Source organism: Sciurus vulgaris (genome assembly GCF_902686455.1).
Source record: "Sciurus vulgaris genome assembly, chromosome: 18".
Taxonomy (NCBI): Eukaryota; Metazoa; Chordata; class Mammalia; order Rodentia; family Sciuridae; genus Sciurus; species Sciurus vulgaris.
In genome coordinates, this window is record NC_136479.1 from 34,421,423 (window position 1) to 34,448,997 (window position 27,575).

Consider the following 27,575-nt stretch of genomic DNA (forward strand, 5'->3'; position numbering starts at 1 on the left):
CGCGGCACGCACAGCAGCCGCAGCCGCCTCGCGCCTGGTCCCGCGGTCGCAGCTCGTGCCGCCTCCTCCGCGCCGCCGCCGTCCCAGCCGCTCGCTTCGTGGGTCGGTCCCCACGGCACACGGGCTCCAGCCGCGCCACAGCCGCCCTCCAAGCCCTTCAGGCCGTCCCGGTCTCCTTCCTCTGGCTCGACCCAGCCCGTGAAGATGGTGGACCGCGAGCAACTGGTGCAGAAAGCCCGGCTGGCCGAGCAGGCGGAGCGCTACGACGACATGGCCGCGGCCATGAAGAACGTGAGTGTCTCCTCCCCTCCCCCCGCCTCGCCTCGGCCCCTCCCGAGACGCGGTCCTCGGCGTGGAGGGCCCGGGGCTGGTCGCCGGTCGCGACCGCAGGCTGACCGCCCCTTCTCACTCCACAAGGGCGCTGGGGAGGGTCCTGATAGCGATGGGGACCCGGGTGGTGACGCGGCCGCTCCCCAGCGTCCCCCGGGCCCGGCGGCGCTGCCTCCGCGGCCCTCCCCGGGCTCGGTCTGGGGCGGGGTCTTGCGAGGCTGGCCCCGGGAGCGGGGTCCCCGGGCCTGCCGGGGACCCCAGCGGGTCGGTGCGCATCCTTTGTGCCCCACTTCCCCTCCTCCCGCCCGGGCGTGGGGGCGGGGGACCGCATGGATGCGGTTCCTCTTTCTCTCCCCGATGTCTGGGCGGCGCCTTTCCCATTCACTCAGCAGGTCTCCCGGTTTTCCACCCCCCACCCCCAATCGTCTTCCCCACAGCCGCCTCTGACAGATTCTTTAAGGAACCTCCCAGGGAAGAACGTAGGCTCCCCTGAAAACCTGGGCTCAGTGGTGCAGAATCGAAACCTCCTTGCTCACGTTTTTCTTAACAAAAGGCTCCTCTTTCTCCATTCCCCAGAGCAAAGTCCTCTGGCTTTTAGGAAGGGGGGACATTTGTCTCCTTGGCATTTTCATTGATTGTTCTCCACCTGTCATCTCCATTTTTCTTAACGTTTTTGTATTGAAAAGGGTAGGTATTAACCTTTCGAATAAAGATTGTGAATGGTAGCTGACCGGCTCAATCTGTGACATATGCTGTTTCTTTTTGAATACAGGCACGCGTTCGTTGAAATTCCTATAAGTTGAAAAAAAGCATATTCTGTCTGATCTGATATTGCAAACAAAGCGGTGGTGGGAGGCAGTATCAAGTCATTCCAGAAGATTCTGCATTTGTCATATTGCAGAGAGCCTAGACTGGGTGGAGGCTGGGAGGAGTTATTTTAAAGGGGAAAAAGTCTCTTTTTTTTTAAATTTGTTAGATACATTGAGGCTTTTAAAATTATATTTTAAGCTAACGTATTCTCATGCAGATGAAAAGAATACTGATCTCCAGTTGTCGCATTTTGTCTGGGATGCAGATTCCTGCCTTGTTGCACCATTTTGTCACTGACACGACATTTATCTAATGGATCGGCAATCATTTTGATATTATAGTAAGAAAGAAGTACTGAATATTATAAAATGAAACGTGGAAGAATTAATCCAATTAATGATTTAGGTTTCCCACTATCTTAATATTAATTTTCTGCTTTATGTAACAAAGGTTTTAAAATGCATCTCTGGTGTGAAGTGAATGCAGGAGTTTATGCACCCTGCATGTTAAATCATTTAAGTGAGGTGGAGGTATTGCAGATTAATTCTTCAATAACTTTACTATATTTTAAAAGATGAGAGTGCTGATGTTTTCATAATTAAACCAGCCATATTAATAAAAAATGGTGTTTTTTTTTCCCACTAAGGAAGAGAATGGACTTAATTGGGAATACTGCTGTATTGATAAACTGGTGCCATAGTTGCTATTTTGTAATATTTTCATGCTCATATGATACAAGGTGGACTTACGGTAGTTAATATTGGAAATGTCTTTAGTTCTTGTTATTTAGATTCTTCTAATTTTTCCATATTTCTAGTTCCACAGGAAAGCGAGTGACCTCGCACCTATATCCATAGCAACCCAGTGATGTCACACACAATGACACAGAGGCTGCAATGCACCTAAGGGCTGGTAGGGAGTTTGCAAATGGCATTTGTCCAAGGTAATGCAGAAATTAGCTGCTAAGCCAGGTGAAACTGTGTGCTGCTTTTTCCACCAGATAAGAACTGGTTCAAAAAATAAGAATTTCATTTGCCCTCAGACATGCAAGTTAATGACCTTTAGCTATGCCTTATTCACCATCCTGTTTCTGATATTCTTAGGAAAGTTTTTAAGATACTTTCATTTTTTAAAAACCTCATTTTGAAAATGGGACAATGATAGAATCAAAATAGAATTTTCGATAAGAATGTATTTATGATGATAGTACAGGCATGGAATGTATAATTGGCCTATTGAAAATAATTGACATTTTAATTAAAAACCTTTAAAAAATCATGGTTTACTACTGTGTCATTTCCAATAATTAGGGAACAAGAACCCATTACAAACCATTTCTGGATTTGAGAAGGTTGTCTTTTGCTATTTCTGATCTTTGACACTGTATGTAGGAAATCATAGCTTGTGAAATAAAGACCTTTTGTTAAATGTATTCTGTGAGTTTAAGGAAACAGGCTAACCCTATGACCCTCCTTTTCCTCATTTGTAAGATGCAACAATTCCTACCTGAAAAACTGGGGAACATAGTGAGTGCTTCAAAATGGTAACCACTTGAACCATTGTTTCTTCCCGTTCCTAAGTGTTTGGTGCTGGGGTGTAGCTGAGTGGTATAGCGTGTGCTGAGCATGTGTGAGGCTCTGTAAAGTCCTCTGCATCTCCCCCAGAAAAGTCATGAGAACTTAGAAAAATTAGAAACTCAGTGAAGCTCTGAAGGCTAAAATCCTGATGAGATTAACGTTTTTTTATTTAGTGAAGTTTATCCTGTTAATAACAAAGTCGAGATCTATGCAGAGCGAGTTGTATATGGGTGATAAGGATGGAACTAATGTGCGGTGTAGTATTTTGAAAAAATAGTTCATAGGTCATCTAAGATAAATAGAAGTCTTGCCTTGAAGACCACACTGAAGGAGGAGAGGGTGAACATAGATATTCACTACTTTTTTAGACATTATAGTGGTTCCCTTTTGTCCACATTTTTGCTTTGTGTGGTTTTAGTTACCTGGAGTCAGCCTCTGTCTTAAAATATTACATGGAAAGTTCCAGAAATAAAAAGAATTCATAAGTCTTAAATAACTTTATTACAGACTATTGTTAAAATTGTTTCATTGTTATTTTCACTGTGTCTAATTTAAGTTTATCATAGGTATGTATGTGAAGGGGCAGATGGTGGATACGGTGTTCTGGACTGTCCAGGGTTTCAGGCATCTACTGGGGGTCTTGGAACATAACCCATTGGGTAAGCCGGAGTCCACTGAACTGCCTTGTCCTTTGGCTTTTAATAGCTTAAGAAGTTAATATTTTAAGTAGGCTACTGGTACTTGCCTCAGGGGGAGGAAAGGTTCTGGACTACTAATTTCCTTGAAGTTACTGGGTTAACCAATCTAAGTGGGTAGTGGGGGCATAGGTGGCAAAAGTCTGTCATAATCACGTATAAAAACGAATCTTCCTAGTGGCCTTAACAATTCATACTTTGATACCGCATTTTTCCTGCTAGCTCTTCCAGGAATCTAGATCAATAGTCATTATCACTAATGGAGTAATGACACCATGTTAGGCCTTGTAGAGGCGGAGTTCTGCCAGCCATTATTCTAAGTCTGTGGTTTGAATTGTTCTCTTCTTTGAGGTGGAGAATACAGATAACAGTTTGCTTTTCATGTGTTATTCTTCACAGCACTAAAATGAATATTAAATGCTTTTTCCCAGTAATTTTAAAGATATCATGTCTTTTGGATTGTTTGAGACAAAAGATGTTTCTCAGTGTACATCCTCACTATAGTACTCTGGTAGCAGATCTTGGGTAGGATTTCATCTCTCGTTTTTGGGGACGCCTGATGGATTTAGTAAGTCAAACTATATTAACACTGGAGAGAATGGTAGTCTTTTCATTGAGGTAAAAGTTACATAGCATAACATTAACATAATAGTCATATAACAAAAATTTAAGTGTGCAGTTCAGTAGTATTTAGTACATTCCACAGTGTTGTGCAACTATTATCTCTGTCTAGTTCAAAAATGAGATATTTTGAAAAGTGATGCTGCTCTGGGCTATAGCTGCTGAATTTCAAAACATGATTACTGATTCAGGAATGTGTCAATAATGAAGTGCCTACAACAGCTTACAGCCGGTGATAATTGGTTATCCCTTTGTCTTTGTTTTTGAACATCTGAATCTTTCAGCATAAAATGAAAAAAGGGACCCATCTTTAGCAAGGTTTATACTATATTTCCATTTAAAGAGTCATAGAACTTAAAAGCCATAGGGTGTTCACCCAAATAAGAGCAGTTTGCCTGAAATCTGAGCAAACCATTAACTGTTTGGAGATTATGGAAACGTTGCTGGTGGTGTTGCAACTCATTTTCAGCCCCGAGGCTGGCTGTATTGTGAGCGACTTCCCCGCTGTGTGGTGGCAGTCCCCTAATGAACACTGTGCAGCGCTGAGACCCCGGGCTGCTCAGCCTGGCATTCTGACCGAATGGGACACCATTGTAAGATGTTAATGGGTTGTTTTGGTTGCCAGTGTGCTCCTGTGACTCTTGGGCTGAATACTACTTCTTGCCCCCAGTTCCAGCACCCCAACCTTTTATTTGCACAGCATCTGATTAATTCTGTATTCCTACAAGATTCTGTGGGATGTGGAAGAAGCAAGGACCACTTTGTGTATTTGATGATAATAGGGAAAAATCACTTTTTGTTTGTATAAACCACTCTTTGCTCTCTGTCCTGAGCTCTGTTCTTAGTGCTTTACCAGATATCCCAGTCTTGATGGAGGCACTGTCTTTGTCCCCTTTCCAGATTATAAAGGCTACCCAAACTGCTATGGCCTTTCATTTCATAATTTTTTTGTTATCTTCTCCAAATTTCATTTTAGGCATCAATTGTCTTTTTTTCTTTTTGTTCTGGGGATTGAATCCAGGGGTGCTCTCCCACTGAGCCACATGCCCAGACGTGTTTCTTTATTTTGAAATGGGGCTCCCTTGTTACCAAGGCTTGGCTTGGACTTCCCACCCTTTAGCCTCATACCCAGCTCGACTGTCATTGATTAATGACAAAATTTGTCATTACAAAACCATTTGTAGAAATCTTTGAAATTTTGGTTTTACTAAATTAATTGATAAATTTGAAATTTTAAATACATAAAAAGTGATCAACAGAGGCTCTCAAAGAAGACACAGTGGCAAGTGCTTGTAGTCCCAGCCATTCAGGAGGTTGAGGCAGGAGGATCACTTTAGCCCAGGACTTTTAAAAAGGCCAGTCTGGGCAACATAGTGAGACTGTCTCAAAAAAAGAAAAGAAACATTTTTTAAAACGTGGGCTGTAGTTTGTAGTTGTAGCTCAGTTATTGAGTATTTGTTTGGAATGCATGAAGTCCTAAGTTTGATTCCCCAGCACAGTAAAACAAAACAAAAAACTAAAACAGTTTTAAGATAAGTGATTAAATAATGAAGTTGATTGCCTGATTGTGCAGAAACAGTAAAAATTGTGAATTTTTTTCCTGGGGGTGGGTAATGGGAATTGCACCCAGGAGTGCTTTACCACTGACCATCCTCAGCCCATTTTCTTTTTTATTTTGGGATGGTCTCACTAAATTCTTGAGGCTGGCTTTGAACTTGAGGTCCTCCTGTCTTGGCCTCCTGAGTTGCTGGGAATGGAGATGTCACCGTGCGCAGCAAAAAATTTTAAATCTTAAAGACTATTTTGCATGAGCCCTTTTCTCGTTTTCTTTTCTGGTGCTGGGACTTTAACCCAGGCCCAGGGTCTCAGGTGTGCTAGGCAGGCACGTACCATGCCCCCACTTTTTTTTTTTTTTTTTTTTTAAAGAACTGTGAAATGAGGGCTGGGGAGATAGCTCAGTCGGTAGAGTGCTTGCGCAGAAGGCCCTAGGTTCGATCCCCAGCACCCAAAAAAAAAAAAAAAAAAAAAAACTGAAATGTAAACCAAATTGCCATCAGCATCTCACTTGTAAGGGTGCATCCCATGGAGAAGCATTTTGCTGTACCTGAGTTGAATACTGCTAATGTACCACATGCCACCAAATTTGGTTGTGAAGAAGTAAATAGAGTCTTCTTACAAAGGTGGAGTCTTAGCATGACGAAAGTAAAATTCCATATGAACTCAAATGTTCTTAACCTCTTCCTCTTTGGAGAGATCTAAAGCCCACTGGGCCAGTAGGACTCAAAAGTACTCAGCTTTCCTATCTTTCGTCTTTTTCTAGAACAGGGGTGTTCAGGCTGGGATTCTGCAGAGGTGGCAGGGGCCAGCTGCACATGCACTGGCAGCAGTTAGAGGAGTCACTTCCCAGCCCTCCCCTAGCTGAGTGTGAGGAGTAGCTGCAGCCAGACAGGAGAGAAGTGGCTAGAGGCAGCAAACTGTAGGCTTTAAAAGGCAGATTTCCTTTGAAGCCATAGAGATTTGAATTTTTTTTTTTTTTTCTAGCTTCTAAAAGGAATTATTAATGACTCCCAAAATGCTGTAGTTAAATAGCCTAGGTTTAGGAAACAAGTATCAGTCCTTTAAGGGTGGGGAAATAGGCCTAGATTGTTTTTTCCTTTTGATGCTGGGTATTAAACCTAGGGCATCACACATGCTAAGCACATGCTTTTCCACAGTTACATTCCTAACCACCTTTTACGTTTTTGGAAATGGGGTCTGGCTGTTTTACCCAGGTTGACTTTGAACTGGATCAAGCATCCTCCTGCCTCACATAGCTGGGCACATGCCACCATGCCCAGCTAAGCTCAAAACTTTTTTTTTTTTTTTTTTAAACTGAATTGTGTCTGTATAATACTTGTAATCTGGCATGAAGTAGTGTGTCTTTGCTGTGGGGACCTTGCATGGGTGGTAGCCACCCGGATAACCCACATTCCCTGCTGGTGTGGTTGCATCTGAGGGCCTCCCTGGCATGGCACTGGTAGGTCGTCCTGGGTAGGTAGGTTTTTTTTTTTTTTTTTTCCCCCCCAAGTCTACCCCACTTGCAAATATAATCTGTATCTGATAGTTCTACTACATCTGTGAAATGATAGCGCTAGACACTAGAAAGTTCTTTTCTATAGGGCTGGGAAAGACAAGAGGAATGAACAGAATCAGAAGATAGGAAAAGGGAATCGTAAGGCAAGAAAAACTAGTTGGGGATGCGTGAGTGTGGAGCGGGAATCAGCTGGGGTCTGGTGATGCTCTGCTTTTCTAAGGGAGTAGGTCATAGAAGGGTCACTGTAGTGAGTGACTCATGCAAGGGCATTTCTACCATGTTTTCCTATAGGGTTTCTAGGCTTTCATACTCATACCTTGTCTTTTTCACTTGCTATTTCAAAGATATTTTCTTATTTATTTATTTGGTTCCGGAGATTGAACCAAAGGGTACTTTGCCACCGCTTTTTATTTTTTTATTTTGAGACAGGGTCACCTAAATTGTGAGGCTGGCCTTGAACTTGGGATCTTCCTGTCTCATCCTCCTGAATAGCTGGGATTGCAGGAGTGTGCCCCCACCCTACTTTTTATTATTTTCTTTGAGACAGGGTCTCGTGAAGTAGGTCAGGGTCTTGCTGAATTGCTGAGGCTGGCCTGGATCTTGCAGTGCTCCTACCTCAACCTCCCAAGCCACTAGAATTATAGGCACACACTGTGATGCCTGGCTATTAATATTTTAGGTGGCTGAAAAATCTTGTGGGTATGTCATGATCTTTTTCATTTCTAGTTTTTTGTTGTGCTGGGAATTAAACCCAGGACCTCATGCATGTTAAAGTGCTGTATTGCTGAGTTACACCCCAGCCCTTAGTATTATTTTTTTTTTTTAATTTTGGTACTAGGAATTTAACGGGGGGCACTTAACCACTGAACCACACCCCCAGCTTTTTTTATTTTTTATTTCGAAACAGGGTCTTGCTAAATTTTGTAGGGCTTTGCTGAGTTGCTGAGGCTGATCTACAATTTATGATCCTCCTTTCTCAGCCTCCTGAGCCACTGGGATTACAGTTGTATGCCACCATGCCCACTTTATTTTTTAATTTAGCATTTAGGTTTTTTTTTTTTTTCAAATTTACATTTATAAGTGGTATTGTTAAGAATGCCTTTGTGGCCAAAGCTTCAAATACTGTTTATATATTAAGACAAGCCCAAAAGTGGACTTGCTGGAAAGATACCTAAAATAAAAATATACGTTTTTTTTCCAAAGCCTGTAACACCTGGCGTTCCTAGGCAGACTCCCATCCAAGTACTAACCAGACCTAACCTTGCTTAAGATTCTGAGATCAGATGCATGCAGGGGATGTGGCCATCGATTAAGAATAGTTTTAAAGGCTTTTAAGACCCAGTACTAATGTCAGTTCACCTCGAAGAAGTTTTAAATGTTTGTGTGGGTATTGCTTATGTATTCATGGTTCAGAATTGGAGAAGCACGTTTTTCTCCTTGGTATTTGAACAGTGAGGTTGCAGCAGAGGAGGAAGCGAGCGATTGGCTGATGTGAGTTAGGACATGTTCCATCTCCTTTCCTGCTTTCCTGTGGTCGGAGTGATTGCCTTTCTTTCTTTAATGGAGACTTCAAACACAAAATGAGGATGAGTAGTACAGTGAGCCCCCCAATGCCCCGCCTCCCCTCTCTTCTGCATCTTGGCAATTTTGACTTCATTCTAGTCCCTTTTGGGATTATTTACCATTTTGAAAGTCGGCTTTTTGTGTACCTAAAATTGCCCCTTATTTTTCACATTTGTTCAAATTACCACCAAAATTTCTTTACATTCAGATTTGGCAACCTCGAAGTGTACTTTATTGCTTAAGGTATTTAATCCAGATGGCAAATAATTTTACTTTTCCCTTGATGTCTAACAAGGGTGCTTGACATCCAGCCTATACTTCCCTGGGGACACGTAAATCTGGGTGGTCTGTGTGGAGAGGAAGATGCAGCCCCTGTAGGTGAGGCAGGCATGAGCCAGATGCTCTGTTATCTGCTTCTTGCTGCCTTTTATTATAGGGCAGTTCTGTCCATTCACATGTCCCTTGCTAATCTGTAGAGGAGGTTGGTTGGTTGAGGGCGATGTGAGTAAGCCAGTTTTGCTTTTGTTTGTCTTTTACCTCCCAAGCTTTTTTGGGGAGGGGTTCTGGGGATCGAACGCAGGGCACTTAACCAATGAGCCATATCCACAGCCCTTTTTTATTTAGAGACGGGGCCTTGCTAAATTGCCTAGGCTGACTTTGAACTTGCAGTCCTCCTGCCTCAGCCTCCTGAGCCACTGGGATTGTAGACATGTGCCACCTTGCCTGGCTCTAAATTTTGTTTTGAGACAGGGTCTGGCTAAGTTGCCCTGGCTGACCTTCCTTATCAAACTTTTTTTTTTAAACAATTTTTGCTTTAAAGGAGGCAGTGCAGTTCTGTGTGATGGTGCGTGACTGTAATCCCAGCTACTTGGGAGACTGAGGAAGGATCACAAGTTTGAGGTCAACCTGGGCAATTAATTTAGCCAGAAATCATCTCAAAATAAAAAGGACTGGAGATGTAACCCAGTGGTAAGCACTTGTCTAGTATACATATGAGGTCCTATATTCCACACCCAGTACCGCAAAAAGAAAAAATTCCATGACTTAGAAGGCTGAGTCAGGAGGATCGCAGGTTCAAAACCAACCTCCACCAACTTAGCAAAACTTTGTCACAAAATAAAATATTATAAAAAAGGGTGGCGATGTGGCTCGGTGGTTAAACGTTCCTGCGTCCAATTCATAGTACACTCTCCCTCCCCCCAAAATAAAGCAATGCACTCTTTCTGTGTGTGTGCTCATGCGTGAGCGCACACCCACTGCTCTAGTCCCAGACAGCCTTGGTTTGAATCTGTGTTGAGCTGCCTGGTGTGTTGGCACATACCTGTAATCTCAGTGACTAGGGAGGCAGAGGCAGGAGGAGGATTGCAACAAGTTTTTTTTGGGGGGGGGGGGGTTGGTGCTGGGTATTGAACCCAGGGCCTTGTACATGTGAGGAAAGCACTCTACCAGCTGAGCTATCTCCCTAGCCCTGACATAATTTTATCTTGCTTTCCTGTACTCATCTGGCTAGTTTAATATGGCTTGTGTGAATTTTTTCCCATATTTTCATGTGTATTCTTTTTAATGTGATGATTAAATGCTGATTTTTTTCAGAAAGTGTTAATATCTGCTAACAAGAAAAAAAGTCCGTGTCTGGGGACCCAAGCCTGTAATTCTAGCGGCTCTGGAGGCTGAGGCAGGAGGGTTGTGAGTTCAAAGCCAGCCTCAGAAACTTGGCAAGGCCTTAAGGTATTTAGCAAGGCCCTGTCTCTAAATAAAATACAGAAAAGGACTGGGGATGTGGCTCAGTGATTAAGTTCCCCTGGGTTTGGTCCCTGGTACCAAAAAGAAAAAAAAAAGGTCAGTATCATTACTTGCAGCATTACTAGCCTCAGGACCACAGAACAATTAAAGGGACCTTTTTGGTGTGGTGTTTTTGTGTGGGGAATGGGATACTAGGGTTGAACTCAGGGTGCTGCTTTCCCATTGAGCTACATCCCAGTAGGATTTATTCAAGTGAGAAGAGACAACTCTCACTGGGCAGCGGGATATCTAGTAGCAGGTCACCCTGGTATGAATTTTTGTTTTTCTATTTGTTCTGCAGATTTCTGCACCGAGTAAAAATCTTTTTTAGGCCCATGGAAGATTTAACATTTTGTCCTGTTAGATCAAATATTGGAATATATTGGGCCAGGATGTAGGTCAATTGGTGGAGCACCTGCCTAGCATGCATGAGGTCCAGGTTTTGATCCCCAGCACAGTCTTTCTCCCCTGAAGAAAGTAATATACTTTGACATTTACTGTCACCTTAGGAAGCCTTTTTACATACTTTTGCCATTAGTTTCACAACAGCTTTATAAATGAAATTCTTCCCATTTTATATGTAGGAATGTTTAATTCACCTAAGGTTTGAGCTAAAAGTATTTTACCCAAAGCTAAGGCTCATGTTTTAAAAGGTTTTTTTAGCGGGTAGGAATGATAGAATGAATGGAACATTCTTACCCAACGTGCCTATATGATTACATGACTTGTGTAACTATCGTGTACAACCAGTTATACTCCCTTTATGTATGATGTGTCAAAATGCATTTCTATTGTCAGGTATGACTAATTAGAACAAATAAAATTTAAAAAAGGTTTTTTAGTTGTCGAAGGGAGTCATACTGAAGACTGATATTTTAACTTGTTAATAACTGATCTGTTTTCATGAATTTAGTATACCATTAATTGCAGAAGCATGAGAAATCCTTCAGTCTAATGCATATTTAATATTTTTTTTCCTATGTAGTTGATCTTGAGATGTACTGTGTAGTCTTAAATTTAAAATACAGGAAGGGCGTGGTATGGTGGCGCATGAGTGTAATCCCAGCAGCTCGGGAGGCTGAAGCAGGAGGATCTCGAGTTCAAAGCTGGCCTCATCGACAGTGAGGCACTAAGCAACTCAGTGAGACCCTGTCTCTAAATTAAATACAAAATAGGGCTGGGGATGTGACTCAGTGGTTAATCATCCCTAGATTCAGCCCCCAGTACCAAACAAACCAAAACCCAAAAACCAGCAGAAAAAATTTTCTTTACTAGGGTGGTGAGATTTAGTAAGTTTAAAATACCATTTAACAAAGAAGAACTTAATTTATTTCATTTTATTTTACTTCTTTGGTACCAGGTTTTGAACCCAGAGGTGCCAATGAGCCACATCCCCAGTCCTTTCTATGTTTTTTTAGAGACGGGGCCTTCCTACATTGCCCAGGGCCTTGCTAAGGCTGAGGCTGACTTTGAACTCACAGTCCTCCTCCCTTAGCCTTCCTGTCAGCTGGGATTATGGACACAGTGACCCATATATGGCTGAACTTGAGATTTTTAACAAAGTTTAGTACTGTAGGTTTTGCCATCAAGAGTCTTAACAAGGACTAGGATTGTGGCTCAATGGTAGAGCACTTACCTAGCATTTGTGAGGCTCTGGGTTTGATTCTCAGCACCACATATAAATAAAAATAAAGGTCGGCCAACAACTAAAGAAAACATTTAAAAAAGAAAGAAAAAAAAAAGTCACAAATAGTGCCAGAAAGTGAAAGGATATTGTTCAACTGAATGGTAGTGCCTCATCTGAAGTAAACAGACCTGGAGGAAGGTGTAACTTTCTGTGTGTCCAAAGTAATATGCTGTTGGCTGGATATAGTAGCAGCTGCCTGCAGCCCAGCCACTCAAGAGACTTAGGCAAGGGAATCACCTGTTTGAGCCCAAGAGTTTGAGGTCAGCCTGGGCAGTGTAGTGATACCTTGTTTCAAAAGAAAAAAATGTGATTTTTTGTGTGGAATACACAAAATGGAATTATGAATGTGTTTTAAGAAGATTTAGATGAAGGAAAAGGATGGTAATTTTTGCTGGACAGGAAAGGCTGAGGCAGGAGGATGGCAAGTTCAAAGCCAGCCTTAGCAACTTAAGCAGCTCAGTGAGACCCTGTCTCAAAATAAAACATAAAAAGGACTGGGGGATGTGGCTCTGTGGTTGAGTTCAGTCCCTGGTACAAAAAAAAAAAAAAAAAAAAAAACCTTAATTTTTTATATCTGGTATAAAAGTTTAGACTTGAATATTTTGTGGAAATTCGAGGCAGGTGGAAGAAATGGATATTAATCAGAACCATATAGGGAAGCTACAGCTGTGGTGGGTGTCATTGAACCTGCTTTGGGAATATTCATTCCAGGCACACACACAAAATTAAGGCGAGTACTGTGGAATCTATGAAGGATGATTCTCGGGCATCAGGGAAGGTGGCCTAGAGGAAGTGATGCCTGAGCAGTGCCCTTTGGGGGAACAGATGGGGAGGGGTTGGAGGAAGGAGACCCTGGAGGAGGGGTGGCGTGCTGAGTCAGTGTGAGGGAGCAGAATCTTGCAGGACCCGAACAGTCCCTTTTGGCTGCAGTCCAGGGAGCAGCGGGAAAGGAGTCTAAGCGGACCCAGCCAGTAAAGAGCCTGTGGAGTTTCAGGTTTTTTTTTTATTTAAAGCTTTGGAGAGTCACGTGAGGCAGAGGAGGATCTAATTTTTGGTTTGAAGAGATCACAGGGTAGCTGGGTGCAATGGCACACGCCAGTAATCCCAGTGGTTTGGGAGGCTGAGGCAGGAGGATCAAGAATTCAAAAACCAGCCTCAGCAACTTAGCGAGGTCCTGTCTCTGAATAAAATATAAAGAGAGCTGATGATGTGGATTAGGGGTTAAGTGCCCCTCTACCCAACAACAAAAAAAACCTCACAGGGCAGTCATGTGGAAATGAAATCGGAAGATGCTGAGGTGGAGAGAGGCTGATTAGTAGAGGGCCACAGGGGTCTCAGAGACCTGAGAGAAGTGGATGACTGGAGATGCGCTGGGGAGGAGGAGGGGGCAAGTGATGGAAAAGATTAGTTGTGGTCATGGTGAGTTTGGGGAAATGTTTAAAATGGGGCAAATCAAGTTATTACGTGAAAGGCTCTTAGAAGAGTGTGATCACTCAAAGTAGTGTTAATCCAGGAGGAAAAGAGATACGGGCCTGGGGTGGCTCCGGGGGGGAGTGCATGCTTAGCGTGTGCAAGGCTCTTGGTCTCAGTCTCCTGCCCCCAGTTAGACCAGGCTGGTCCGAGAGGTGGAGAGTATCATATTTGCCACCTCACGAAATGAGTACTCCGGCCATGTCTCCTGTCTCCACGACTGCTGGAAGCATACGTGATGAGGTCCCCTAAGAAAATGCAGAGTTGACAATGGGAAGCCCTGTGCCATGGGCCCTGGAATGAGGAATAGTGTACAGTGGATGTAAGAAAACCAGGAGAGGGTGCTAAGAGGGAGCGGTCTGTGTGTGCCCAGCGCCTGGTGCATACTGGGTAAGCACTCTACCCGAGCCTCACCCCCAGACCCTGTGAATTAAAATGTAAGGTGGGTACAAAAACCCGGTGTGTGAGTGGGAGCACATTGGATGACTATGGAGATGACTATGGAGGGGTCACTGTGGCAGTGGGCTGAGGAGTAAGGGAAGATGGAAGACGTGATAATAAATGTAGACTTGTTTCCAGAGCCTTGATTTTGAAGGAAACAAGAATGTAGAGACGGGGATTGAAGGGATCGTTTATTGATACCTGAACTGTGTTAGCGGGGAAGACAAGGAGAAGAGTGGGCAGAGGTCAGGATGACTGACGAGAATGCATGGAGGGAAAGCCTTGTTTTTTTCTCCCTAGGGTGCTGGGGAACAAACCCCAGGGCTCACACATGCTAGGCAAACATTCTGCCCCTCCACCTGCGGAAGAGGCAGGAATGGGTGCATTTGTTAGAAAAGGCCTTAAAATTGGCTTATCTTAGTGTTACATTCCTCTAGTAAGTGAGGACTGCCAGGCAGTCTGTAGTAACTGATCTCTCCTACTACTTTCCTTGCCTAAATCTTGGGTATAAGAGCAGCAATACTAGGTGGTTGGATTGATTGAGCATTTGGGTAGTTTAGAGAGAGGTTATTGGAGAAGGCTGTGTTGCAATAAAATGAATGCAAAAAAAAAAAAAAACAAAAAAAGTTGAATCATGGATCTGATGACCCTTAAAAGAAAGAAAAGAACCCTAAAGAGAAGGGCGGAAAAGCATTCAAGAGCAAGTCCAATGGCAGTAGTGTGGACTGAAACATTGGAGGGGGTTTTGAATTTGATTTTTAAAATGAATGATTCTGAATAAGGTCAAGGGTGTGCTTTGAGGTAAGTTGTCAAAATTTGATGTTCCTCCTTTTTTCTCCCCCTCAGTACAAGGGATGAACCCGTGGGGCACTCTACCACTGACCTATCCTCTCTCAGCCCTTTTTAAAATTTTATTTTGAGACAGGGTCTCTCTAAATTGCCCAGAATATGCAATTTTGCTTCAGCCTCAGAGTAGCTAGGATTACAGGTGTGTGCCACCACACCTGTTAAGAACCTTTTGAACTAATTTTGATTAACTGGAGTTTGGGAGTAGAGTTATTTAGATACTAACCGAGGGAATGACAAGATGTGTCTGGGTTTTTTCAGGACATTGATTGTTTTTCTGATGTGGGCCTCCAGGCGAGCTGAGGAGCTTTCCTGGGTCCTAACAGTTTAAATTTTAGATCAGACTGGAGCAAAAGGTGAATATAGACAAATGAACTGTACTTTTGCTTGAAGCCCTGTACTTTGGTTCCCCAGGTGCAGCTTTTCATTACATTGTATGCAGCAGTAGCATTCGTGGGGAAGAAAATATAAAGTTTTCGAGGTCTTGAGCTTGATTTTAGTGTTTTTTTTTTTTTTTTTTTTTTTTTTTTTTGAAGTATTTAGTTTGAAGCTGTGGAATGCAGCATTGAATATATTAAATTAGTCACTGCTTATATCAGGCTCCCCCAAAATAAGTTTCTGTCAGATCTGTGAGTTAGTGAACACCTGGTGGAGGCCTGTCCATTGGGGCTGGATAAGGCTTCCTCTCCAGGTTAACCGGGTTGCTCCTGGGGTGGGTAGGCATGTTCCCAGCAGCCAGCTCCAAGGCCCGGAACACCTCTGCTTGCCTCTTGCTATTGCTCCCTCAGCTGGGGCAGTCACATGACCAGACTCAGAGTGTAGGGGTGGGAAAATAAATCCCACTTCTTGAGGGAGAGGCGTAAACTCATTGCAGAGGAACCGGCGGATGCAGGGTTGGGAGAGATGATTATCAGGGCCATTACTGCAAACAGTCTGAGCTTGACACTTCCCACATAGGTTCATGTCACTTGACATTCAGAAGTGATTGCTAGTGGACCATGATGATTCACTGGTGATTCACACGACAAGCTCAGATTGTGAGCACTGTGCTAATGTGAAAAAGTGAGTGCAAATTTCCAATATTACTATGAAGAAGCAGATGTGTAATGAGAAGAGCTGCCCATTGCGACCTGCGTATTGAGTTTTGTGTGTTATATCTCCAGCCCTTTGACTTGGGCATTGCTAGCTTGGGGCAGAATTTTCTACTTCTACTGACATTGAGACCAGATTATTACTTGTTTGGGGAGACTGAATGTTCTTTTCTCAGCAGCATCCCTACTTTATAACCCAGTAGGTACTATCACAGGAAGTTTGTGTATATATGTGAGAGAGCACTGGGATTGAGCCCAGGGACACCTAACCACTAGGCTACGTCCCCAGCCCATATATATATATATAATTTTTTTTTCCTTTTTTTTCGAGACAGGGTCTTGCTGAGTTACTTAAGGCTTTGCTAAGTTGCTGAGGCTGGCTTTGAACTCAAAATTTTCCTGCCTCAGCCTCCTGAGCTGCTGAGATTACAGGTGTGCACCACTGGACCCAGCCCCTTTTTATTTTTTGAGACTGGGTCTCACTGAGTTGCTGAGACTGGTCTTGAAGTTGGAATTCTGCTTCAGCATCCTGAGTTACTGGGATTACAGGTGTGGACTGAAAGACTTAAAAAGTGCTGAACTCAATCATAGTTTATACAGCAACATCACACATCAGCTTGTTTAATTTTCTGATGGAAAAGTCCTCCCTTTTTCTCCACTAACAACAACATTTATGAACAACCTAGTAATTATAAATATTAGCTCATTCAACGAATTTAGACGATAGCCCTGCTTAGGTTGTAGTTTGCGGTCTTCACAGCAGGCCCCAGGGTTCCCGTGAACTGGAGCCTGTTTTGGGAAGAGATGGGTTAGTGAGGGGAGTTGTCTTAAAATGGGAAGTAGAATTAGAGAAGACCCAGGGGTATGAGAACTGTTTGAGTTGATTAACTGCTTGTTTGAATTGATTCTGACTGGTGGAGCAAACCTGTCATTCCAGCAACTTGGGAGGCTAAGGCAGGAGAGTCCCAAGTTCAAGGCCAGCCTGTGAACTTAGGAGGAGCCTGTGTCAAAATAAGAAGGGCTGGGGGTGTTAGTTCACTGGCAGAGAACTTGCCAAGCTGGGTTCAATCCCCAGTGCCTTTAAAAAAAAGTTTTTAAGGTTCAAGAATAGCAGCTGTAAAAGACACAAACTGGAATTGATGTGAAGGGTCAAGTGCTTGTTGATCTCTGCAGTGGGATTGGGGTGAGTCTCACAGGTGAGAGGTCAGAGACTCAGCAGTGTTGGTAAGAGGGAAGGAGTGCTGCCTTGGGGGGTGGGGATTGCCTGTACTCTCAAGGGTGTCTTCCTCCTTGACTTTTGACCCATTGCTGCGAGATTTAGTGCTTCATAATAGAAACACCCATGGTGGGGAAGGCAGTTTGCCTTACTGTACTTGTGCAATAAACATAAGCCGTCTTCCCCTTTTTGGAGAGGATATTGGGAAATGTTAGCCAAGTGAGATTGTATAGGTGTTTAAATGCATCCTAAAAGGAGAATTGAACACAAGCCCAGAGCACCGTGCCGTTAACAGTAACTCCGCGTCAAGAAGCGTGATTTTTAGGAATTCTGAGCCCATCAAACACATCAGTTGATGTGAGAGTGCTGTGTAAATTATCATGCACATTGATTTTCGATAGCTTTATTGAGATATAATCCGCATACCATACAAAAGTGTGCAATTTAATGGTTTTTAGTATGTTCAGATTTGTGTAAACTTCACCACAATTAATTTTAGAATGTTTCCATCAACCCCAAAAGAACCCCTGTACCTGTTGGCTGTCATTTCCTGCCCCTCCCAGGAAGAGCAAACTCCCATCTGCTTTTTGTTTCTGGGTTTGTTCTGGGCATTTCATTGAACTGGAATTATATATTGTGATCTTCTGTGACTGACTTTGTTTAGTAGAAAATATTTTTACATTATGTAGTATATATCAAGGTTATTGTATGCATCATTAATATTGCATTGGAGCTAGGGGTGTAGCTCAGTAATAGAGCACAGTTCCTGGGTTTGATTCCCAGCATTGCCAGAAACCCCCAAACAACAAAAAAAAATTCTGTTTTATGCATCATACTAAATTTTCTTGGTCTATTCATTAGTTAATGGACCCTTGGGTTGTTTCTGCTTTTTGACTATTAGGACTAATGCTTTTATTTTTAAGTTTTAGTTGTTTGGTGCCAGGGATTGAACCCAGGTGCACTAAACCACTGAATCACATCTTCAACCCTTTTTAAATTTTTTTATTTAGAAATAGGGTCTCACTAAGTTCCCAAGGGTCTTGCTAAGTTGCTGATGCTGGCTTGCAGTCAGCCTCCCAGGCTGCTGGCTCCATCCTCAGCCTCCCAGGCTGCTGGGACTACAGAGGCATGTGCCACTGTGCCTGACTGTGACTAATGGTTTTATAAACATACATAAACAAGATTTTGTATGGATATATATCTTCATTTTTCTTGTCTATACCATTGAAATTATTGAGTCATGGTAACTCAGCATTGAGAGAGTGTATAGTTCTTGACCTTAAATCTGAATGAACTCCATGCAGTACTGAATCTGAGCCTCAAGAGGTAGGGCTGCTCAGGAGAGCGTTTTATAAAAAGCTTTCTGTCCTTAGTTATATTGGAAAGCATGTGGAATTTGGAGCTGATCATTTGGGTTCTGTTTCCCTCTGAGCCTTAATATTCTTCTCTCTTTTTTTGTTTTTACCAAGGATTGAACTCGGGGTCACTTAATCACTGAGTCACATCCCTAGCTCTTTGTATATTTTATTTAAAGACAGAGCAGGGTCTTAATTGACTTTCGTGAGGCTGGCTTTGAACTCTGAATCCTTCTGCCTCAGCTGCTGGGATTACTGGGTGTGCCACTGTGCCTGGCTTTACATTATAGAGAAAATATAGTCAATTTTTAAGAATGAAATACTAGAAACTTTTTTTTTTTTGGGTGCTGGGGATCGAACCCAGGGCCTTGTGCTTGCAAGGCAAGCACTCTACCGACTGAGCTATCTCCCCAGCCCCCTAGAAATTTTTAAAAAGCTAAAAATAGGTATATAAGAGCTGACTTTATACAGTAAAATGTGATAAATGTATGCTTGGTGTAACTACAGGAAAGAACAGTGATATCTGAAAACCATACGACCATGTATGTAGAGTATAAACTGGAAAAATGCTAGAGTTCTTTTTAGATTGGCTTTAAATTTTCATTGGTAGGTATGAATTGTAAATTGTGTGGAGGGTTTGTTTGAGCTGGCACTTGTTGGCACCAGGAACAGCTCCGTCTATTAAACCCCCACCACCTCCAGGCCTGTATTTAGACCCTTCTTGAAGTACACTGGGAGTACACAAAAAGTATTATTTTAGTGGCTATCTGGGATTCTGTTTTGTGACTGTGTTATAACTGGTACCCCTTTAAGATCATTTAGGTTGTTCCAGGCTACAACTGTTACAAATAGTACAGTGAATCACTTCTTAAAAGTTGAATTACAGGGTCCAAAGGTTTTTGAGCATTTGGAATTTCTGTGGTCATTTCTGAGTTGCCCTCTACAAAAGTTTTATCAGCCTGCACTTCCAACCCCGGACACATGCCCCTCCTGCACTGTTACCCTCCCAGGGAGTCATTAAATTTTAAGCCTTCGCAGTCCCATAGGAGAAAAAGAACATTTAAAATGAATGAGGTTTGGGCTAGGGTTGTGGCTCAGTGGTAGAGCACTTACCTACCATGTGTGAAGCACTGGGTTCAATTCTCAGCACCTCATATAGATAAATAAAATCAAGGTTCATCGACAACTAAAAAAAAAATTTTTTTTTAATGGAGGAGATTTGGCATTTTTGCCTATATTTTCCTTTTCTCTGGTCTGACTATCCATTCCTTTGGCTTACTTTTCTATTTTTTGATTTTGCAAATCCTTAGAAGGCCTGTGTATTAGAGAAATGGGCTGTCCCTGTGACGTGGCAGTATCCACCTCAGCCCTGGAGTACAGGCGTTAAAGCCGGAAGGGTGGAGTTTGCTTCCTTGCTCTTTCATTCGGTAGCGGTGTGACTTTGGGGAAGAGTCGTTCTGGGCCACTCCTGGAAAGTGGGTGCTTGCCCACTTTGTACTGCTCATTTGGAAAGAACACAGGCTGGCTGACTGCAGAGAATTCTGGGTTCTTACCCAGGTCTCCCTCTGAGACTGTGAGCTTGGCCCTGAGTAGGCTGTGGATGTTTCGTGACTTTTGTAGGATGTTTTTCCCGTTTCTTCCCCTCCGTGCATTGTTATCCAGGGTGATTGCTGTTCAGGAAAATGCTGCTGCTACTTTCTAATTAAAATCTTTTTTTTTTGGTTGGGGGGGGTACTGGGAATTGAACCCAGTGATGCTTAGCCACTGAGTCTCTCCCCAGCCCTCTTATATATTTTAGAGACAGGGTCGCTCTGAGTTGCTTAGGGCCTCAGCCTCCTGAGTTGCTGGAATTGCAGGCGTGTGCCACTGGGCCCAGCTGAAGTCTCTGATTTTGCAAGCAGTTCTGCTGCCTCTGGAATTCCTCTGTGAGGCGCTAGTGTGAGTTGGGTTTCCTCTTGGTAGGACTGAGTTCCCTGAGTTCATCTCACCCATTTTTGTCTTCATGTGTCCTAGGTGTTCCATGGGTGCTTGGTGAATGAAAGTAGACCTTTAAGTACATTTTCTGCTGTCATCAGACCTTAAAGGGCACATTATCAAGTTTTCTAGAATGAATGTGTGTTGGGGTCCCCAGGGTTGCCCTCGGGTTGAGTGATTTGTCAGGACTCAGGATGCAGTTGTATGCATGGTCTTGGGACGAGGGTGACAGGAGACCAGGCATGAGCGTTCCAGCCCTACCCTAGGGAAGTCACATAGGATGTGCTTCACCATGACAAGTGGAACATTGGCCTGCATAAGGGAAGCTCCTTGCACTCAGTCCTGGTCCCGGAGGCACTCTGGGCTTAGCACATGCCAAAATCCCAGACTTGCACATGGAATTTGGCTAAGGTTTGTGGTTTACAGTTTGGTGATGGCGAACCATTAGCTTGAGGTGGTGGGAACCTTCCCGGTAGGCCCCTCTAAGGACAGCCGTCGAACACCTGCTGTGTCAGCTCTTTTTTCTCTGCACTGAATATAGTTCTGGTAACTAAAGGTTTTTTTTCAAAAGTTGTAGTTTATTATCTGTAGACAGGCCATGTTGAGAAGCCGTGCTTGGTGGTAGTTGAGCAGAACTCTGTCCTGGTGGGAGATTGTGGTTTACCCCCTGCTTGCGCTGTCCATTCCATGGGCCCCCATGCCCGTGAGCCTTGCACCTGGCCATCTTGTTCCTTTTGATTTTACTTAGGATGTTCACACATAGCCTTCCTCTTGGCCCTTTCTGTGGTAGCACCCTCAGGTCCTAGGAGGGCAAAATGTGCACGATAGAGCCAGACACCCCAGTGGTGGCTGCTGCTTGGGGGGTGGGGTTTGAACCCAGGGGCACTTTAGCAATGGGTACATCGCCAACCCTTTTTATTTTGAGACAAGTCTTGCTAGATTGCTGAAACTGGCCTCAAATTTACAATCCTTCAGCCTCAGTCTCCCAAATTGCTGGGATTAAAGGGGTGCTCCTCCATACCTGGCTATTATAATAATTTTCACGCAAAATTCTGCATGATAGGAATACATTTAAAATAAGGTAACATTAATTCAAGTGTGATCTTGAATAAATTATAAAATTATCTTGAATAGTTATCTTATTTAAGAAGTTTAAAAATAGTTACCTTCATTACAACTTAAGGTTCTTGATTGAGGAAACTGAATGACCTGCTGCTCTAACCCTAATCTTCCAGGTAGCTTTCTGGCAACCTCAAAAGGGTCGCTAATGTTAACTAGAAAGACTTCTCCCTGCGTCAACTCTTAGGGGAGTGCAGTTGTCACTAATTAATAGCTGATCTCTGTAGGCGCTGGGATTTGGGAATCTTACTTTTGAAACCATGAAGAGAATTACAGATTTTCAAGCCTTTTTGCTAATAGTTCTCTTTGTCATGCACATCTTTCTGTCATGAATAAAAATTTTAACTTGAGTTAGAAGTTACGAGGGAAAAAAACTCAAATTTTTTTTTCCTGTGTTGGAGATTAAACCCAGGGCTGCGTGTACTCTAGGCAAACACTCTGTCACCATGCTGCACCCCCTAGCCTCCCCCCCCAAAAAAAAAATTGTTTTTTAGTCGTAGATGAACACAGTACCTTTAATTAATTTATTTATATGTGGTGCTGAGGGTTGAACCCAGTGCCTCACATGTGCTGGGCAAGCGCTCTACCACTGAGCTACAACCCTAGCCCCTTAATTTTGTTTTTAAGCAGAATATATAGCTCTGAAGGCTACAGATTTAGACTTTCCAACAGCTAAGACAGTAAAGTTTGGGGACCGTGTTTACAAGTTTACATTCTTAGTCTATATTGAAAATGTTACCTCCCTTCCCTGATGATACATACACACATCTGATGTCTTCTTACCTTGAATAGTCTTTGGGGCTTGGGGTTAACTTCATGATAGAGTGCTTGCCTAGCATTCCCAGTACCCAAAAATAAGAAAAAAAATCCACCTGTTTTGGACACTATTGACATTTTTTTTTTTAACCTTGAAATATAGTATGGTTGGAATCTCTGATCTCAATATAAAAACTACAGAATAAATCTTATTAAGGAATTTTTTTGGGGTGGGGGACTAGCGCTAGAACCCATGGCATCATATATGCTAGGCAAGTTCTCTACCACTGAGCTACACCCCAGGCCCTAATCTGAGGGATTTTTTAAAAATTCTGAGTTACGGTTTTTAAAGAAACCTTATTTTATTTATTTCGTACTTTGAGAGAACTTTCAAGCTACAAGTTTCCCCCTCGAACTTAGCTTTTCACTGGCAGAGAACATCCTAGTGTGTTCCAAATGTGCTTGAGTTACTCTATCTAAAGGTGGCCTTGGCATTTCACAATCTCCATGTTGCACTTTGTCTGCGCAACTAGACAGCTTTACATAAGCTCGGGTAGCTGCCTCTGGGCCCTGGGCCAGACCTCCTCTGCAGCAAACGGAGACCTAACGGTATAGTGCGCTGGTGAGGTCACTTGAGCTTTAAATAGAGCCTGGCTCTGGAAATAAGGACAGCATGATTTAGGGGAAAGGCCAGAATTTGATCTCCATGGCCTCAGGCACTCGGCTCCTCCTGGCACCAGAGACAGTTATTAGGCCACTCTGTAGTGGCTGGGCTTCAGTGCCCTCACTGGCAGCCAGAATAGGTGAGAGTGTGGTGGCCTGAGTGCGTGCCTCCAGGGCCTGCCAGAGCCCCAGCCTGTTTCACAGCCAGTCTGGGGAGCTCTTTGCAGGCCCCTCCTAGGTTCATGAAAGGGAAGTGATTAAGGTAGCTGAGGAAGCCTCAGGCTGGGGAAGAGGATGGAGTAGAGAAAAGGGACTTGGCGCACCGGAAGGAAAGCTAGGCGATCCCATTATGGAAGAACATGTCCCCTCGTGTCCTCAGGGCATCCTCGGAGGTACCTGTCACATCTCCGGTGCATGTACCTCTCCCCAAGCCCTTCAGCCTTCGCCTCTCCAACCTGTCGTGACCAAATCCCTTTCATGGACCTTGAGAGATGGAATGGCCTGCCCCTTGAGCGGTGTTGGTATTGTGGCCATCAGAGCTCAGCAGGAGTGAGTGGCAGCAGGCTGGCACAGGGGTCCTGGAGCAAAAGCATCTCTTCCCGACTTGCGCTCTGAATTCTAGCAGCACCAAAGCCCATCCCCCCCCTTCTGTTTTCTAGCATTATTATCATAGTCAATAATGTATAGCGAAAGGTTAACTTAAGAAAACTACTTAAATATACTGATAGTTCAATAGATATTTGCATTGCATAACACTTTGTGAATATCTCAAAAATTAGTAAGCTACACATGATGAATTCAAAGAATGAATTGCTTGCAGCATCCTAATAACTCTGATTTGGTTTATGTTCTTATGTGATGATCTCTGCATAGATGGCATTGGAATCGGTGACTACAAGTGAGGTGTGGTGGCGCACACCAGTTAATCAGTGACTCAGGAGTTTTGAGGCAGGAGGATCACAAGTTCAAGGCCAGCTTTGGCAACTTAGTGAGACCCTCTCAAGATAAGAAATGAAAAGGACTAGGAATGTGGCCTGGTGGTAAAGTGCCCCTGGGTTAATTTCCAGTACAAAAAGAAGAAGAAAGAAATTTGGGACTGACTATAATAAGTTTCACTAAGCACTCCCCACCCCTCTTTTTGTTTCTTTACAAGACTGTAGAAGGTAAATGACTCAAACATGGAGAAAAAGTCTTTTGGGGGCTGGGGAGATAGCTCAGTTGGTAGAGTGCTTACCTTGCAAGCACAAGGCCCTGGGTTGAATCCCCAGCACCACAAAAAAAGAAAAAGAAGTAAGTCTTTTGGTATATCATCTCCCACAAATACTTAAGTGTATATATTATGTAATGCGATTTTACATGGAAGCTGTTTTTGGTCTGCACAGGCTAGTTTACCGCGGGTGGAGAGGAGAGTAAGGAAAGACTGTTTCATAGGGAATGTGTTACCTTGTTGGTTTTTTGCAAGGTTTGGGGGTGGTTCTAGGGATTTAACCCAGAGGAGCTTTACTACTGAGCATGTCCCCAGCCCTTTTGAGACAGGTCTCACTAAGCTGCTGAGGCTGGCCTTGAATTTGTAATCCTCCTGTCTCTGCCTCCTGAATCGCTGGATTACAGGCATGCACCACAGAGCCTGGCTTTACCTTGCTTTTGATATATATGCCAGGCAGGAATACTGGAGGATGTTCTTAGCAGCCGACAGAAAAATACACTGTTTTTGTGTTAACTTGTTAGGACTGAAGCACAGGTACTTGAGGAGGAGGCTTGGGAATTACAGCCTTCTGTAAGACTTATAAAATAGGCAGTGAGCCGGGGGTCCTGATGTGGTCCAGCTGTTGACTCGCTATACAGAAGTTTAAACACCGGTTGCAGTTAACCAGATGAATAGTGTGACCTCAGAATTGGGGTGAAAGTAAGAGCTCTGTCAGAAACTTAATGACAGTGATATCACACAACCAGGTAAAATAAATAGTGTTAGTGATGTAATGTCTTGACAGTCCAGAAGATAGAAACCTTTAAAATTCCCATGTTTATTAGCATCTCTTGACTTGCTGATCTCTTACCTTCTGTTACTTACTAATCTTTAGACACTGTCACAAGCACGCGTCTCTCCACTTTGCTGAAGTGTTAACAGTGGTCAGATGCATGCCACATGCCCGGTTTTGACTTCTTTCTGAGGGTCATAATTCATCTGGTCTTTTAAAAATTTTTTGGTACCAGGGACTGAACCCAGGGGTGCTTAACCACTGAGCCACATCCCCAGCCCTTTTTATTTTGAGACAGTGACTTGCTAAATCAATGAGTCTGGCTTTGAGCTTTTGATCCTCTAGCCTTAGCTTTCCAATTTACTGGGATTACTGGTGTGCACCACGGCGCCTGACAATTCATCTTCTCTTAGCAGACCAGCAGAAAAACCTTGTTTCTCACAAGTCAGCTTGAAGTTGACTCAGTATATTCTCACCCAAAAGAGGTAGGCCTAAAGGTCAGTGGATAGGGCAGATGAGGAAGCTGTCAGTCATTCTGTTGTCCCAGACATGGTGAGGAATGTAAGCCATCTATACTTAAGATCCCTAGGATCATCTGTGTGTGATGTTACATGAGAAGATTGTAAAGGCCTTTTGCAATTAAGGTAAAAATTTGAGTTGTCATCTAAGAGCTGGACTTGATAGTTCTTTCCTAGAATAGCATGTGCAGAGCCTGGGTCCTTCTCTAAGGTGGAAGCCAGGGTTTGGTCACCATTGATCCAGCTGCATTTTCCCCTTCTTCGTTGCCCGTTCCCCCCCACCCACTTCCGTATACTCGCACAGCGTAACTTCTTTTTCTGTTAATCATTTTAATCAACAGTTGTGTTTTGGTGGCTTGAAGATATAACTAACCCATTTGACGTCATCTGTACCGTAACAGCTCTTTATTGTTTCTCCTCCAGGTGACAGAGCTGAATGAGCCACTGTCCAATGAAGAACGAAACCTGCTCTCTGTGGCTTACAAGAACGTCGTTGGAGCACGCCGTTCCTCCTGGAGGGTCATCAGTAGCATTGAGCAGAAGACATCTGCAGATGGCAACGAGAAGAAGATAGAGATGGTTCGTGCTTACCGTGAGAAAATCGAGAAGGAGCTGGAGGCGGTGTGTCAGGATGTGCTGAGCCTGTTGGATAACTACCTGATCAAGAATTGCAGCGAGACCCAGTATGAGAGCAAGGTGTTCTACCTGAAGATGAAAGGGGACTATTACCGCTACCTGGCTGAAGTTGCCACTGGAGAGAAGCGGGCCACGGTGGTGGAGTCGTCGGAGAAGGCCTACAGCGAAGCCCACGAGATCAGCAAGGAGCACATGCAGCCTACTCACCCCATCCGACTGGGCCTGGCGCTTAACTACTCCGTTTTCTACTATGAGATCCAGAATGCCCCGGAGCAAGCCTGCCACTTGGCCAAGACCGCCTTTGACGACGCCATTGCCGAGCTCGACACTCTGAACGAGGACTCCTACAAGGACTCCACTCTCATCATGCAGCTCCTCCGCGACAACCTAACGCTCTGGACAAGCGATCAGCAAGACGACGAGGGCGGAGAAGGCAACAATTAAGGCCCCCAGGTGGACTGGCAGCGCACGCTGATGCTACTACTGCAGTCTTTATTTTTTTCCCATGAGTTGGGGGTCGGGTGGGGGAGGGAAAGGGAGGGCTGACCTTCCCAGGGAGAAACCCACGACCTGTCCTGTCTTTGATCGCCTCTTTGACGTTTTTGCCAAAATACCACTAGTGGAAAGTCAGGCTAGCTGTGCTGGTATTGGAGTAGCAGTCTCACACGGGCATATGGATTGTTCTGTAGGTTCATGCAAGTGGAGCTGTCTTTAATTTAACTTATTTGCTAGGTGATAGGTTTTGAGATGAAAAGAAAATGTAAATGGAATGGCCCTCATTCAGTAGTTCTGTGGTTCCAGTAAGGATCTTTATGTACATACGCTCTTGTCTTAAGTTTTGGGTACTCTCTCCCCTCTGTTTTAGCTGTGCATTTCTTTTGGGGTGTCCTCTACCAGACATGGCATTGTTTAAATCCCAGACGAACAGACTTGGAGCCTGAGGTTTGCCCACATGGTTTAGGCCTGCCCATTTTCCTCGAGTCTGATTAGTGGACAGTATTAACACTAAATTGCAGTTTACAGTATTTCTACATGACAGCCATATGTGACATCAAGCCATGGATCGTGAGTCTTTCTTTGCTAGGTTTTTTTGGCTTTACAGTCTTCTTTAGCCGTGTCTAGGTTGGTTTTGCTGTTTATCTGCCTCCTTGGCTAACAGGCCTGCCTGAGGAGAATCAAAGCTACTTTAGATTCGGTTAACAGGTGCTTGGCAGGTGGCTGTGGGATTTTGTCCTTCTTTCCTCTTAACATAAATCCACAACAAAAGTTATTAATCACTTTAACAGAAATGTTAAGCACCGCAAAAATGGGAGAAAATTCAGGTCTGTCAGTCATTTATGGTGTCGGTATTCTCCAAGACCCCTGCTCTCAGC

At 43.7% G+C, this 27,575-nt stretch overlaps 1 protein-coding gene across 1 annotated transcript; it reads left to right on the forward strand.

Moving 5' to 3' along the window:
• Nucleotides 1-27,512, forward strand: YWHAG (tyrosine 3-monooxygenase/tryptophan 5-monooxygenase activation protein gamma). The gene is made up of 2 exons (XM_079120708.1): nucleotides 1-291; nucleotides 25,990-27,512. Exons 1-2 carry the CDS (start codon nucleotides 205-207, stop codon nucleotides 26,644-26,646), a joined length of 744 nt encoding a protein of 247 aa, XP_078976834.1. The 5' UTR covers nucleotides 1-204; the 3' UTR covers nucleotides 26,647-27,512.
• The last annotated feature ends 63 nt before the right edge of the window (nucleotides 27,513-27,575 follow it).